At 46.9% G+C, this 14,966-nt stretch overlaps 1 protein-coding gene and 1 long non-coding RNA gene across 7 annotated transcripts in view; one reads left to right on the plus strand and one right to left on the minus strand.

Moving 5' to 3' along the window:
• The window catches only part of SCUBE3 (signal peptide, CUB domain and EGF like domain containing 3), a 37,386-nt gene extending 28,865 nt beyond the window's left edge, over nucleotides 1-8,521 (plus strand). For 4 of the 6 annotated variants that reach the window (XM_082637601.1, XM_082637603.1, XM_082637602.1 and 1 more), the window contains 7 exons: nucleotides 91-252; nucleotides 458-625; nucleotides 1,134-1,295; nucleotides 1,715-1,912; nucleotides 2,370-2,522; nucleotides 2,647-2,726; nucleotides 4,550-8,521. In XM_082637601.1, coding sequence (XP_082493727.1) covers nucleotides 91-252; nucleotides 458-625; nucleotides 1,134-1,295; nucleotides 1,715-1,912; nucleotides 2,370-2,522; nucleotides 2,647-2,726; nucleotides 4,550-4,699 — 1,073 coding nt within the window. In that variant the 3' untranslated portion in view covers nucleotides 4,700-8,521. The remainder of the gene's footprint in view (nucleotides 1-90; nucleotides 253-457; nucleotides 626-1,133; nucleotides 1,296-1,714; nucleotides 1,913-2,369; nucleotides 2,523-2,646; nucleotides 2,727-4,549) is intronic. The other 2 variants (XM_082637605.1, XM_082637606.1) reach the window with 2 other exon arrangements.
• On the minus strand, nucleotides 849-14,915 carry LOC309813048. The gene is made up of 3 exons (XR_014295443.1): nucleotides 14,775-14,915; nucleotides 1,853-1,954; nucleotides 849-931 (listed from the first exon to the last, which is right to left on the minus strand). It is a non-coding gene; the product is annotated as an uncharacterized lncRNA (long non-coding RNA).
• Between the last annotated feature and the right edge of the window lie 51 nt (nucleotides 14,916-14,966).

The raw sequence follows: 14,966 nt of genomic DNA on the forward strand, positions 1-14,966 counted from the left end.
AATCTGGGGGGAGAGGGAAGGGGAGTCCCAGACCTGGGTGGTGGGAAATAGGTGGGGGGTGGGTGGCTAGCGCGGCCGACTCTCCCTCAGTCAGCTGCCCGCAGGGAACGTATTACCACGGCCAGACGGAGCAGTGTGTGCCATGCCCGGCGGGCACCTTCCAGGAGAGAGAAGGGCAGCTCTCCTGCGACCTTTGCCCTGGGAGTGATGCCCACGGGCCTCTCGGAGCCACCAACGTCACCACATGTGCAGGTGCCAGGGGAACAAACAATACAGAGTGGGGTAGGGTGGGCACTGGGACGCCCATGGGCATGGGATTTCCCAAGGCAGGCCCAGGCTCCAGGCCACTCTCCTAGCCAACATCCTGTTTGTGTGTGCCTCTGTCCCCGAGACTGGGTGACCCCGTGGGGATGACCAGGAACATCCCCATCAGAGTTGGGCCCTCGGTTTACTGCAGGTCAGTGCTCACCTGGCCAACACTCTGTAGATGGCTTCAAGCCCTGCCAGCCATGTCCACGTGGCACCTACCAACCTGAAGCGGGACGGACCCTGTGCTTCCCGTGCGGTGGGAGCCTCACCACCAAGCACGAGGGAGCCGCCTCCTTCCAAGACTGTGACACTAAAGGTGAGTGGGCAACTCCCCCCCGGTACAGGACCCCAACCCCAGCTACTTCCAAAAAACTCTCCAAGTCCCCAGAGTAGACCCAAGTATGTTGCCCTACCATCTTCCCCAAACCAGGGAAGGCCCAGCTGCATGACCAACCCCCGCATCCCACTCATAGGACCCGTCCTGACCCTCCACCAGTCCCAAGCGTGGGAAGTGGGGAATAAGTAACAGTTCTACTTACCCCTCTGCTTTGGAAAGCTGGTGTCACCTTGCCCTCTGTACTACAAATGAGTTTCTGTACAGGTTTGCGACTGTGCTCAGTGCCTGAAAGAACAGGATTGGCGCTGTAGCCAACCACTCGGTCAAGTTCGTTTTCCCCTGAGCTTAAATTCTGGCCTGACTAGGGAAGGTTGGGACTCCAGAAGGAACTCCGGCGTCTTCATTCATTCTCTGTGATGAATGTGCCCTGCCCCAGAACTCCCGCTTGCCTGCCATCTTAACTCCTACCCTTCCCCCTTGCCTGCAGTCCAGTGCTCCCCTGGGCACTACTACAACACCAGTATCCATCGCTGTATCCGCTGTGCCACGGGCTCCTACCAGCCCGACTTCCGTCAGAACTTCTGCACCCGCTGTCCAGGAAACACAAGCACTGACTTTGATGGCTCCACCAGTGTGGCCCAGTGCAAGAGTATGTGTCAGGCCAGGCTGTGGAAAACGGGGTGGAGAGGCCTGGGAGCAGTGGGCGTGGGGGGAAGCCGGAGGTGGGCAGGGAGTAAGCCAACAGGGAGGAGGGCTGGGCAGTGGATGGGCAGGAAAGTCCCACCCTCCATCTCTCCCCAGCCCACTCAACCTCAAGACTGGTTGCTGGGCTGGGCCCTGTAGCACCCTCTCCCTGGAGGGGAGGGAGGGACAGGTAAAGTGAGATTAGGAGGTACTAAAAGGGCAGGAAGGAAGGGAGACCCAGAACTTGGAGAAGAGAGGATGACTAAGAAGGAGGCTGCCTAGATGTATCTGATTTCCACTTCAGAACTCTTCAATTTCCCCAACCTATTTCCCCACTGACTTCCCTTCTCTTTCTTGCTTTGTCCACCGGGGCTTGGCCTACAGATCGCCAGTGTGGTGGGGAGCTGGGTGAGTTCACTGGCTATATCGAGTCTCCCAACTACCCAGGCAACTACCCAGCTGGCGTGGAGTGCGTCTGGAACATCAACCCCCCACCCAAGCGCAAGATTCTTATCGTGGTACCCGAGATCTTCCTGCCATCTGAGGACGAGTGTGGGGACGTCCTCGTCATGAGAAAGAACTGTGGGTGGCTGCAGAGTTGGGCCAGGGAAGGGCAATCCAAATCTGGTTGGGAGGGAGAGAGAGAAAGAAAAATTGGTGCTGGAAGAATTGGGGCAATGATGAGGGAGGCCTCGGAGCAAAGGAAAACAGCAATGAATGCTACGTGTTCGGTGGAGAGCAGAGTTAAGAAAGCCAGCTTTGGGAGTAGAATTCCAATAGTCTTACATGTGTCACTTTCCTGTTCTAGTATTTTTACTGTTCCATTCACTTAAATGTCAAATTTCTTACACTGTGTGACTGCCTGGATGTCAAAGAGGAATTGTGGAACAAGTCCAGGGCATTGAGAGGGAATATGTGTATGCTGGAGGGTAGGAGAGCTACATACATGAGGGAGGGCCTCTGTCAGCATGATTCCTCACTCTAGGAGGACTTGGAGAGCTTGCCCTGCTCTCTCCTGACCCGCTGCTTGCCTTCCCAGCCTCCCCATCCTCCATTACCACCTATGAGACCTGCCAGACCTACGAGCGCCCCATCGCCTTCACAGCCCGCTCCAGGAAGCTCTGGATCAACTTCAAGACAAGTGAGGCCAACAGTGCCCGTGGCTTCCAGATTCCCTATGTTACATATGATGGTGAGCAAGAGCAGAAGAGCCAGGGAAGTGGGTGAGAAAGGGGAGGCTCATGGGTCTTGAAGGGAGCAAGGAAGCAGGAGAAGTTCCCACCCCTGAGCCCCCCTCTCCTTCGCTGACTTTGCAGAGGACTATGAACAGCTGGTAGAAGACATTGTGCGAGACGGCCGGCTCTATGCATCTGAAAACCACCAGGAGATTTTAAAGGTGAGTGAATATGAACAATAATGATGGCCAGTGTTTAATGAGCACGCAGCAAGGTGCAGGCAATATGCTAAGTGCTTACTTGAATATTCTCATTTGATTTACACAATAGCTCTATGAAGTAGGTACTTTCATCATTCCCACTTTACCGATGAGAAAACGGAGGCACAGAGAGTTAGAGCACTTGCCCAATGGTAAAGCTGGGATTTGAGCCCAAGCCCATCTGACTGCAGTGTCACTCACACTGTCTTACACTCTGGGTGAAGAGGAAGGGAGGATGAGGAGATGAAATGTCCTTGACCTCTTCCACCAAGAAATATACGGAAAATGTGGTTTTGAAAGATGCTTTTGCATAAGTCCCTGCCTTCCCGTACTCCCTCCTCAGTTCCCACAGAAAAACAGCAGATCTAGTACAGTGTTTCTCAGAGTTAATTCGGTATAGACCTCTTTTAAAGGAAAAGGAATGTTTCCAACATTGAAGGATGGTCTGGATACCTAGGTCTGTGGATCCCAGTTTGAGAAAATCTTACTAAAGAAACTATAGTCCTAGTCACAGTATTATCCTTCATAAATTATCAATGCAAAAACATGTTATCTTTATGATAAATAATTTTTGTATTATTATCAAAATGAGACACTGACAAAAATCTAGAACTTGCAGACTGCGAAGAGTATAATGTCAGCAATGCTTTTCAAAAATTTTTAGAGCATCTGAATCCTTATATCAAATATGCTGTGGAACTCCAATGCATAAAGTAGAGGCACCATTTTGATTAAAGTGGAGATGAGAGGCTGGAAGCTCCACCCCTTGTTTTAAAAATCTGCTGATGCAATGGAAAGAACACTAGCCTAGAAGCCAGAAGAGCTGAGTCCTAATCCTAATGCACAGTGCTTGGCACCCAGTAGGCTCTCCACACATCATGTTGCTGTTTCAGACAGGGTGATCCGGGAAGGCCTCTGAGGAGTAGAGACCTGAATGCGGTAAAAGGCTGTCCATTAGAAGATCAGGAGAGGAGCATTCCAAGCGCAGGAACATGGGAGCCACGTGGCATGTTCAAGAACCTTGAGGCCAGTGTAGCTCAGCAGAGTAAGGAAGAGTCAAGAGGGGGAGAGAGGAGAGACAGCAGGGCACAGATCGCATTCAGCCTCTGGGCCATGAAAGGGATTCAGCTTTACTGAGTGATAAAAGAAACCAGACTCAAGAGGGGGGGATATGGGGATATATGTACACATGTAGCTGATTCATTTTGTTGTACAGCAGAAACCAACACAACATTGTAAAGCAATTATACTCCAGTAAAGATATAAAAGATAAATTAAAAAAAAAAAAAAAGAAACCAGAGAAGTGTTTAGGAAAGAAGGACGTGATCTAATGAAAAACCAAAAAAAGTCATTCTGGCTGCTGTGGGGGAGAACAGTCTGTAGAAGGACAAGGGTAGGAAGAAGCATGGAGACCAGTTAGGAGGCCATTGTCAAGTGAGAGATGATGCTGGCTTGGACAGGGTGGTAGCTCTGGAGACAGTGAGAAGTGGTCTGACCCTGGATATATTTTAAAGGCAGAATCAACAGGATTTGCTGTGGTTGTGAGCTAGAGAGAGGGGTCAAGGATGGCTCCAAGGGCTGGGACTGAGCAATGGAAGGATGGAGCTGCCACTGACTGAGTTGTAGAATTCCAGAGGAGCAACAGATGGTGGGATGGGAATCCAGAGTTCACTTCTGGATATGCCTATGAGACATCAAGAGGGGCTGCTGCTGAGTGGAGGCTGGTGGTCCTCTCTCCCACCACTGACACTGATGCTGACATTGCTACCTGCCATCCTCTGCAGGACAAGAAGCTCATTAAGGCCTTCTTCGAGGTGCTGGCCCACCCCCAGAACTACTTCAAGTACACAGAGAAGCACAAGGAGATGCTGCCCAAATCCTTCATCAAGCTGCTCCGCTCCAAAGTTTCCAGCTTCCTGAGGCCCTATAAATAGTGCCGCTAGGCCCAAGACCCAGGTTTTGAAGCCCCCAGACTCTTTAGCCCTCAGAGCCGGCAGCCCCCACCCTCGGATGAGGAACTCTCTCCGATCTCTCTTTTTGGAGAAAAAAAAATCTCCATATAGACCAAGCACTCTCCCTTTCCGTTCCTCTAGCTTCCTTTCCTTGTCTCTTTCTGCCTCGCTCTTTCTCTTTACTCATTTCCTATATGCTCCCTGGAAAAGCCATTCAGTGCTGGCTCTATTCTCCCGAGGGGTGAAGGTACAGTATCCTGCTCCCCTCCCCAGCCACACTGACCATTTTACCAGCTCACATCCCTGACCCTATCAGCTTGGAAGGGTGCTAGAGGCCCACGAAGGAAGTGGGTCTAGTGGGGGAGGGGGAAGAGGGGCTTCTGCCGTTATAGGTTGTGCCTTGCTAGACAGGAGCCAAAATGTCCCCTGGCTGTGCCCCCCAGGAATATTCTAACAGCCCAGGGTTCTGCCAAAGAAGCCTTTGACTTACAGGCTTAATGCCAGCACTCGTCCTCTGGGACACGTGGTTTGAGCCCTGGAATGCCCACACAGCCAGCTTTCCTGTCTACACAGCTCCTCTCCTTCTTCGCTCACATCTGCCTGGGGTCCAGTTCATGAGGGCTTACAAAAGGCCCACACCACTGGCTAGTGGACACCAGCTGCATGAGGAAGAGCAGCAGGAACTCCCATGTTGAATAGGCCGCTGCTGCTCCCCAAGAGAAAGACTTTATCTCTGCAGGACAGAAACCAGGTTTTAAAGCATCGGCAAAAAAAGAAAACGAAAAAAAAAAGAAAATGTGTCCTCTAAAGGACTAGACTACAGAACAATTGGAAGCCAGCCTCAAACACTAATCCCTTTTCTTACTTGTCTTCCCTGGCCCAGCCATTCCCTCACTCCCACCCGAGTGCTCCCTGGGGGAGCCCTATTCCCCTTGCTAAGTATTGTCCTTAAAGAAGCATGGCTGCTGACCAAAAGCCAGCTTGGGCCTTGCCCCCAGAGTTGTCTTTCCCTTGTAGTCCCAGATGGCTTGTGGGCCCCACCAAAGAGGACCCCGCTCTGCAGCCAGCCCAGAGCCACCTACCTCTGGCCCCAGGCCGTGGGCAGCAAGAGGAATGTGTGCACTTGGCGAGCCTTCTGCCACCCTGTCCACAGCTAATAAGTGCAATCATTTTGAGTCTTTCTATGTTGACTAGAGGGAGGGGTTTTTGTTTTCTGGTTTTGTTTTTTGTTTTTGTTTCTTTTTCCTCTATTAGAACAACCCTATTTATAGCTGCCTAAGAGAGAAGAGTGTATGTTTGGAGTGGAAGAAAAAAGGTTTTGAATCTCATGAGCCTTGAGTGCTGGAGCATCTGATCTGTCTCTACTCCCCCAGCAGAGGCACCTGATATGTAGGATATGTAATTCTGGGGACTTGATGGAGTGGGAAGAAGAGGGACCTGTGTTTGCTAAACCAATCCCACCATCCCTGTGCCTCCATGAATTCAGCATGGACCTCAAGACTGTAGAGGCCAATGGAATTGGCTAGTGATTCTCCACCCCAAGTAGGGAAAACCTCCATCGTTTCCCTGCTTTCATCCAGCTTTCCCCTGATGTGCACATGGAAGAAGACCAGGACAAACCCCCTGGGGATAGGCCGACTCAGGGCCCTGAGGCCAGAGACAAGGCTGTGGGAGCCAAGAATAGGACAGTTATTCAGGCATGGAGTTGTTTGCCTGACGTTGGCCATTCTGCCTACCCCTGTTTGCCATTTCCTCTTGGAGCTGACTTCAAGCCTAGCTTCCTCAACTACTGCTTTTCAAAAGGAAGAAGAATCAAGTCCATGCCCAAGTCCAGATCCTGCACATACTCCACCTTCAATCCACTGCTGCCTATAAAATTATTTTCCATTTGCTCCTTCTAGTTCCCCCAAAGCTGTAGCCCTATTCAATCAAAGGCTAACGGTTGACTCCTAGGGCTCACTTCTAATGACTGTCTCAGGCTATTGCTCCCCAAGGAGGCTCAACACTAAATAAAGGAGCCAGACCCCGCCCCCCCAATCAGGAGCATTCACCAACTGAAACAGCCTTAGGCAGTAGGTAACCAATGTCACAACTAGATCCCCTGACATCCATTAGCCAACACCATGCCCTTGGGGATAGAGTGTCTGGCTGCCTTTGTCTCTGGGTCAAAGAAGGCTCTGCTGTAGAGATACAAAACGGCTGCTTCCAAGCAGGGAAATGGTCATTTAATAGAAGTATCCACACTTCCCAGGAGATGCCATGAAAACAGCTTTAATCAACTTTGACCATCCTCATTCTCCACCAGAAGCTAGGATAACTTTCTGATTCCTCTCTCCCTACCATTTTGCATCTCTCTCAGAAAGCCAAACAGTCAGAGTGCTTCCCAATTCATGCCTTCAGGGTCTGACTTCTTGCTCTCCATTCCTTTCCTGTCACCCTCATACACACACATAAACACACTTCCTCTAACCATTTATTCCATGGTTTCCGGGGCTTGCAAATTATTTCCACAGTATGGAAAGTAGAGACCACCAAGCTTCTTAACTAATGTCAAGACAGATCTTGGAGATCAGGTGAAGACCTGCTAATGTCCACCAAGTTTAATTTAGGTCGTCCAAGTTGGGAGTTAAGAATCCAGGCAAAGCTGCTCCTAAACCTACAGAGGAAGCTGGCCCAGGGGCATCAAACTAAGGGTTAGTGGATTGAGGAGTCAACATTCAGGGACTCTCTAGGCCTTTACAGGCCAGACAGAAAAAGAGGTTTTTACCACTGTAGGGAAGTGGGAAGATGGTATAAATGGGAACCCTTCATGAACTAGCCAAGAGGCCTCTCTTCAGGATGAGGTATTCGTAGGGCCGCAGTACTGCAAGGCCTCATTTTTCTTAGTACAAAACCTGCCCTGATCTGAGTCTGGGAATGGGAAGCCATTCCTGCAAGGGCTGCAAGCGCCAAGTGATGCATATCAGAAAGGCACTTATGTCTTCAGCAACGTGGCAATCTCTTTTTATTCTCTGCCTCTGTCTTTCTGTATTATTGGGCCAGGCCCATTCCCTAAACCTTAGAGAACAAAGTCAGGAGAAAACTGACCAGAGCCTGGACTTGAACTGCCCTGCCCCAGGCCTACAAATTCCCAGAGGTTGACATGGAGCAGTGACTGCTCTGACTCTGCCAGGATTGGATTAATTTGAGGTGGTGGAGGCTCAGATTTAATGCTGAAAGTTCAGTAGTACAGTCCTGGTCTTTAGCCCTAATGAAAGTTTTCATATCCAAGAAGTTTTCTCCATATGCATGTTTGAGGTGACTCTGGAGATTAGGGGGTCATATCTCAAATGTCAGAAAATATTATAGAGCGTTCAGACTTCTGTATTTGCTGCTTAACCTCAATATAACAGGCTCAAACTAGAGGAAGGGAGACAAAGTATAACTGACCACAAGCAGAAAATGTTAACCTGCTTGGCTTCTCTCTTAAGCACTGTAAGAGAAAAGTGGAAGCCAACAACACAAGAATACCTTTAAATTTGACTTGTCTCAAAGGTAGCACACTCTGTCCTTGGGCCATTACTTGGACTAGGAACCCTCTACAAAAATATACGATAAGAGGGAATAGAGCCCCCAGTTCTCTTATCAGCTTATCCAGACAACACAGATTGTAACAGTTTGGACAAACCAAAAACTTTAGTCTTCTGTGTGAGTTGAACTTAAGTTTCGGAGAATAACCATTACCATGTGGGAGGCCCTTTTTTTTTTAATGCAAAAGAAATCTCAAAATATTATATTTATATCTACCTTCCACTGCTGCCGATATAGTAAGCATCTCCTACACAACAATAAATGATGCAGTTCATAGAGTATTTTGCACTTGGGGGAAAAATGTATCTGAACTTGTAAAAAGAAATGTTTGGATTTTGTATTGTCTTTTTTTATTATTATTATTAAAATACTAAATGAAACTTCTCAGCCTGGCATCTTTTCCTCTCTCAATGGTTTACCCTAGAGCTGGAAAAAAGCTCTGAGGAGACAAAGTGTCTTTGCTTCCAGATAGGACCTACCCCAATTTTTCATTTATCCATCTTATTCCTAATGATTTTAGAATTTGAAAAGGCTTGTCTATTTTTTTTTTTTTTTTTTTTTGCTGTACGCGGGCCTCTCACTGCTGTGGCCTCTCCCGTTGCGGAGCACAGGCTCCGGACACACAGGCTCCGCGGCCATGGCTCGCGGGCCCAGCCGCTCCGCGGCATGTGGGATCTTCCGGGATCGGGGCACGAACCCGTGTCCCCTGCATCGGCAGGCGGACTCTCAACCACTGCGCCACCAGGGAAGCCCGGCTTGTCTATTTTAAAAAGCAGTATCAAGAGTTATCCCGAGTGGGGGAAATTTGGGGTATTGTTGCTTATCATAGTACAGTCCCCAAAATCTAGCCAGGCCACAGGTGGTTAAGATACTTCCCTAGTAAAGATGTCCCATCTCTAGCAAAGTACCAGCACTGAGATTCACCAACGTTGTTCTTTTTATGCAGTACATTCTTGGCCACCAAACAGAATTCTGAAATAGAGATCATTCAGCCACTACCACCATTACTATACAGGTCTCGGGAAAGCAACCTCTAACCCCTTATAAATGAACAGTATCCATTTCTGGGCTCAGAGATGATAGATAAAACTTAATTGTTGTAATTACATAATTCCCTGACGTGACATTTTATTGGATTTAGTAGCTACATGATATAGCCATTTAAGTGGAACAAGGAAAAATCTACCTGATCAAAAAATATGTTGGGTTGGCCTACCAGAATCCTGAACTTCCCCATCAGCATCTATAAAGGAGACAGGTGCATTCTATTCCACAATTGCTGAGCTCCTGTTACGTGCCAGGCATCGCACATCAGGCCATCACAACTTGATAACGATAGCCATGCTCAAGATCTGCACTCCTCATGTAAGACTGATTACAACTGACCTTTCTACCTAGATTTCCCAGCAGGAGAGGGAATCCAGTCAACTTGGTGATTATGAGTGTAAATTAATTCACTGGCATTCTATTTCATACATTAACTTCCTGTGAGTTTGATTCAGTGTGATAAAATATGAACACCTTTGTGTGGACTGACAAAAATCACATTTCTAGAACTGCAAAGCTGAGGACCACATCCAGGACCATGGTGAGTGACTATACCAACTTGGGGCCATCTCCTCTGACTTCTCTCCTAACCCTCTTCTATTCCAAAAACACCAAGTCTTCCTCCTTCTTTCTAGGACTTGCAATCATGTCCCAGAATAATGTAGAGTCAGGGCCAGTGGAGTATGGGTCTGTCTATATCAAGCAGTCTTTAAAGTGAGGTACATGAAGACTTTCCAAGGGGGGTACCTGGGCAAGGAAATCAATCTGAGGAGAGTTTTTTTTTTTTTTACGTTTTTAAAAAAATTTATTTATTTTATTTATTTATTTTTGGCTGCATTGGGTCTTCATTGCTGCGCACAGGCTTTCTCTAGTTGCGGCGAGCGGGGGCTACTCTTCGTGCAGTGCGTGGGCTTCTCATTGCGGTGGCTTCTCTTGTGGAGCACGGGCTCTAGGCGTGCAGGCTTCAGTAGTTGTGGCACATGGGCTCAGTAGTTGTGGCTCACGGGCTCTAGAGCGCAGGCTCAATAGTTGTGGCACAGGGGCTTAGCTGCTCCGCAGCATGTGGGATTTTCCCAGACCAGGGCTTGAACCCGTGTCCCCTGCATTGGCAGGCGGATTCTTAACCACTGCGCCACCAGGGAAGCCCTGAGGAGAGTTTTAAGGGAATACATTTCCAGATCCTCAACTTCCATAAGAATTCTTCCCTAAAACTCATCTGTTTGAGAGCCAGCCAGCATATTCATGCACTCTCCATTCTACCTCCTCTATCACCATAATCCTTGTCCTACTTTACAAAAGAAAGGCATATCCCTCACCTGCATTGAATCTTGATGCATGGCCTAGGGTGTAAAAACCTGGGGAGTAGAAGGAAGGGGTCATTTTTTCCCTTCATAACAAAATATTCCCATTACAATCAATCTTCTTGTTTCATCTTATAAAATGTTTCCTATTTTCTACCTCTTGCTAGCAAAAAATGAAATTGTTAGCTGCTCAAACAATTATTTCCTAACAAAAACTTTCTTTTTTATTAAATACATAAGAAAAAGTTTAATCATGAAGTCTAAGAAAATTATTGGAGTTCTTTCTCTTTTTTTGTTACACGACTGTTATTTAGTTGTTCCCAAAAGCCAAACATGAGTTCAACACAAGCAGAAACCGGTATTGCCAAGGGACTAACATGCCTTCTACCCTACTTTTCACTTAATAAATTAACTAATGTATTCAGCTATACATTATATGGCATTATTCCAAATTATACAATGAGAAATAGTACCATCTTGTTTTTACAATTTTTATATTATTAGATCTATATAATTTTAATCATGACTGACTTTAGTAATCTATTTTATAAGCTAGTAAATAATTTATTTCCCAGTGATTTTTATAATATTCTTTAAAAGTAAATATTAATATAGTTTATTATTTTAATAAATTAATTTTATTTATTTATTTTTGGCTGTGTTGGGTCTTCGTTGCTGCACGTGGGCTTTCTCTAGTTTATTATTTTAATAAATTAATTTTATTTATTTATTTTTGGCTGTGTTGGGTCTTCGTTGCTGCACGTGGGCTTTCTCTAGCTGCGGCGAGTGGGGGCTACTCTTCATTGCGGTGCACGGGCTTCTCATTGCGGTGGTTTCTCTTGTTGTCAAGCACAGGCTCTAGGGGCGCAGGCTCAGTAGTTGTGGCGTGCAGGCTTTGCTCTGTGGCATGTGGGATCTTCCCGGACCAGGACTTGAACCTGTGTCCCCTGCACTGGCAGGTGGATTCTTAACCACTGCACCATCAGGGAAGTCCCTTAATGTACTTATTTAAATTGAAGAATAAAGTCAGACTTTTCCTGACAGAAAGTAAGTCTGATGTGAAATGAAGACTGGCTTTGCTAATTCCACAAATGGCAGGTATTTTCCATATGGAAGTGAATCTGCATGTCAATATTTTAACAGAAAGATACTGAAAACATGTAATGATGAAAGAATTTTATCAAAAAAATTGTGTTGGCAAAGAAGTACGAAAATCAGTTATCTGATTAACTAGGTGCCTCTGAGTGAAAAGGTGACAGATAATTAATAATTATTTTCATAAGACTGAAACATACTCAAATGACTAACAAATCCTTTTGCAAGATCAGTGGTTTCCAATTCTTTGCTTTTAATAAAGTAAAGGAGGACTTTTTTTTTTTTTTTTTTTTTGCGGTACGCGGGCCTCTCACTGTTGTGGCCTCTCCCGTTGTGGAGCACAGGCTCCGGACGCGCAGGCTCAGCGGCCATGGCTCACGGGCCTAGCTGCTCTGCGGTATGTGGGATCTTCCTGGACTGGGGCACGAACCCATGTCCCCTGCATCGGCAGGCGGACTCTCAACCACTGCGCCACCAGGGAAGCCCAAGGAGGACTTTTGATAGTACTTGATAACAGTATTTGGTAATAGGACACTTTGTGATTGTTGGCATGTAATTTAGAAGTAGTTCAAAGACTTGAGGGATATCGTTTTAACAAATTTCTTCCTTTCCCAATTACTATGTGAACGTTTCTCAACGCTTATGTCTATAAAAATAAAAAACAGGTAGAGAATTGGTGTGGCACCTTATCTCCTTCCACCATTAGGTAATATTAGTCTTGAATACCTGAACTAATTGAGGAGAAAAACCATATTTCTCACTGAGATGCATTTTCAATAAAATTGTACTTTTTAGGTTTCACAAGTTATAAAAATGTGTAATATAGTGATGTTGCTTAATAAATCGTGTACTAGTAATAACCGTAATGACAATTTGATTCATAAGAAATTTTTCAACAAAGCTATGGTCACAAGCAATAAGCTTAAATATATACTCAATTTTGTCGCAAAGAAGGTGATAGTGATCAGTAAAAGACTTTAAAGCATACAAATATACTAATTAGGATAAAGTTCTATAGAGGCATGAATGGAATTAGGAATTCAATAAGAAAGGGAACCATATAAAATTTCTTGTTCATATATTTTTAAATGGATGTTGGCAGACATCAAATATTTAGGGTATTTGGAGTCCACTAGATACAATTAAGAATGATGGGGCTTCCCTGGTGGCACAGGGAAGTGGTTGGGAGTCCGCCTGCTGATGCAGGGGACACGGGTTTGTGCCCCGGTCCGGGAGGATCCCACATGCCGCGGAGCGGCTGGGCCTGTGAGCCATGGCCGCTGAGCCTGCGCGTCCGGAGCCTGTGCAAAGAATCATGTAATGGTTTTAGTTTAAAACGTCAACATTTGCAGTAAGTCAGAAATTATATCCTCTACAAGTATTTAAATTTATGATGGAAAATTTAGGTATCAACTTAGAAATGAACAAGGGGGGACATAGTTCTTTAAAATTCTTATATGGAGTCCATTTTTTAAAATGTCTGAAGACCACCAGCCTATACGGTATATTGTGGGGATGGGGTTCAAAGGCAGAACAGAAGTTACTAGAAATGATCTTCAATCCTCCACTCCAAAGTATCTTCCTCCCCAGTTCTCCTGAGTACCTGAAATTACCCATCATCAGAATCTTAATACTTCAAATTCAGACACTAGTTTCCCAGAGTTTTTGTTGTGTAAAGGGAGAGGTGATTAGACAGTCAAATTAGGATCTTCAAGGAATGTAAGAAAGGACAGATGTATTTTTTATTATGGAAAAAGGTGGTGCGGGGGGGACAAACTAGGACAACCTGAGTTCTAGTCCCTGCTCTATGTCTAACCAGAAGTTTATGCTACAAGCTACTTTGTTCTCTCTTTGTATCTAGGTAAAATAACTTGTCAAACTTCCACCAAAAAGGACCAGAAAGAGGGCACCTTAAAGGTCAGGCTGTTTATTTCTATACCTGGAGATGTAGAAAGATTAATTATAATATATATAACCATAAGAATGGGCCATCGGAACTTCCCTGGCGGTCAAGTGCCTAAGACGCTGCACTTCCACTGCAGGGGGCGCAGATTTATCCCTGGTCAGGGAACTAGGATCCCCCATGCCCTGCAGCGCGGCCAAAAAAAAAGAGAAAAAGAATGGGCCATCAATTGTCACTTACTGCCCGCCTAAACTGAGAACCTGATGAGAATTGGAGCCCCAGTCCCACCTCTGGAATTGTGCCAAAAGCAGTAAGACGCGGAACAGAGAATGTCTAAAATTGAAATGGAGGCTTTGTGGTTAAGCTCTTTAGACAAGGGAGGAAAGGAACCACCAATGGCACCTCTAGCTACCATGGGCCCCAAACACAGTACTCTGTAAATGTTTCCAGTTTATTCGCATACTTCCTTTAAAAATTTTTTTTAGTTAAATTTGGGGGGCGGGGAGAGAGGAGACAAAAGAAAGGACTTAAAGTCTAAAAGCACAGAGAGGGAGAAAAGTTTCTCACCTCATTCCTCCAGTCACCCCAATTCCTCTCCTAAGAGGCAACGTTTACCAGTTCCTCATCTAACGTCTCTATTTTTAATTTTTTTTACCAAAAGCTCACTCTCTTTTACTTTTCCCCTAGGTATCTGAAAATTCCCCAAGCACAGCCCCTCCCTAGTGAGAGGGGGAAACAGTAAAAGGGCTTGGCTTTGTTCACCCCGAAAGGAGCCTACAAGGGGGAGCAGCTGGTTTTGAGGCTGCGGGTTGGGCTGGCGGGGGAATGAGAGAACCGAAGAGCACCCTCAGGGCGCCCTCCCTAAAGAGGCCAGTCCCTCACGGCTCCTCGACGTCCTCTTTTTCAATAAGGAGCTAGTAATACCCGCAATTGCTTCCTTCAGGGGGTGGCTCATAGATCGTAGGCAGTGCCAGCGGACTGCGCACAGTAAAGCGCCTCGGGACCGTAAGGCGCAGGAGGACGCCTGGGGGCTCTGAGCCGCGAGGAGAGGGTCCGTGGCCCCGGTGCGGAGAGTGGCAGCCGCGAGAACGGCCTCCCTCACCATCTGCCCCTCCGGTCCTCCCCGCCTCCAAAAGCGCACCTTCTCACCCGCAGGCGGCCGACGAGACTCGGGGTCTCGGGCTCCTCCCGCCTCCCACCTCAGGTGGACCGAGTCCCTCGGCAGGACAGGTGGAAGCTCCTCATTGCTATAGAGATGACCCGGCTCGCGAGCCGCGCCCAGTCCCTGACCGGGGCGTCGTGACGTCATCACGCCCTCCCCGGGCGCTCGGCC

Source organism: Mesoplodon mirus, assembly GCF_964341445.2.
Source record: "Mesoplodon mirus genome assembly, chromosome: 12".
Taxonomy (NCBI): domain Eukaryota; kingdom Metazoa; phylum Chordata; class Mammalia; order Artiodactyla; family Ziphiidae; genus Mesoplodon; species Mesoplodon mirus.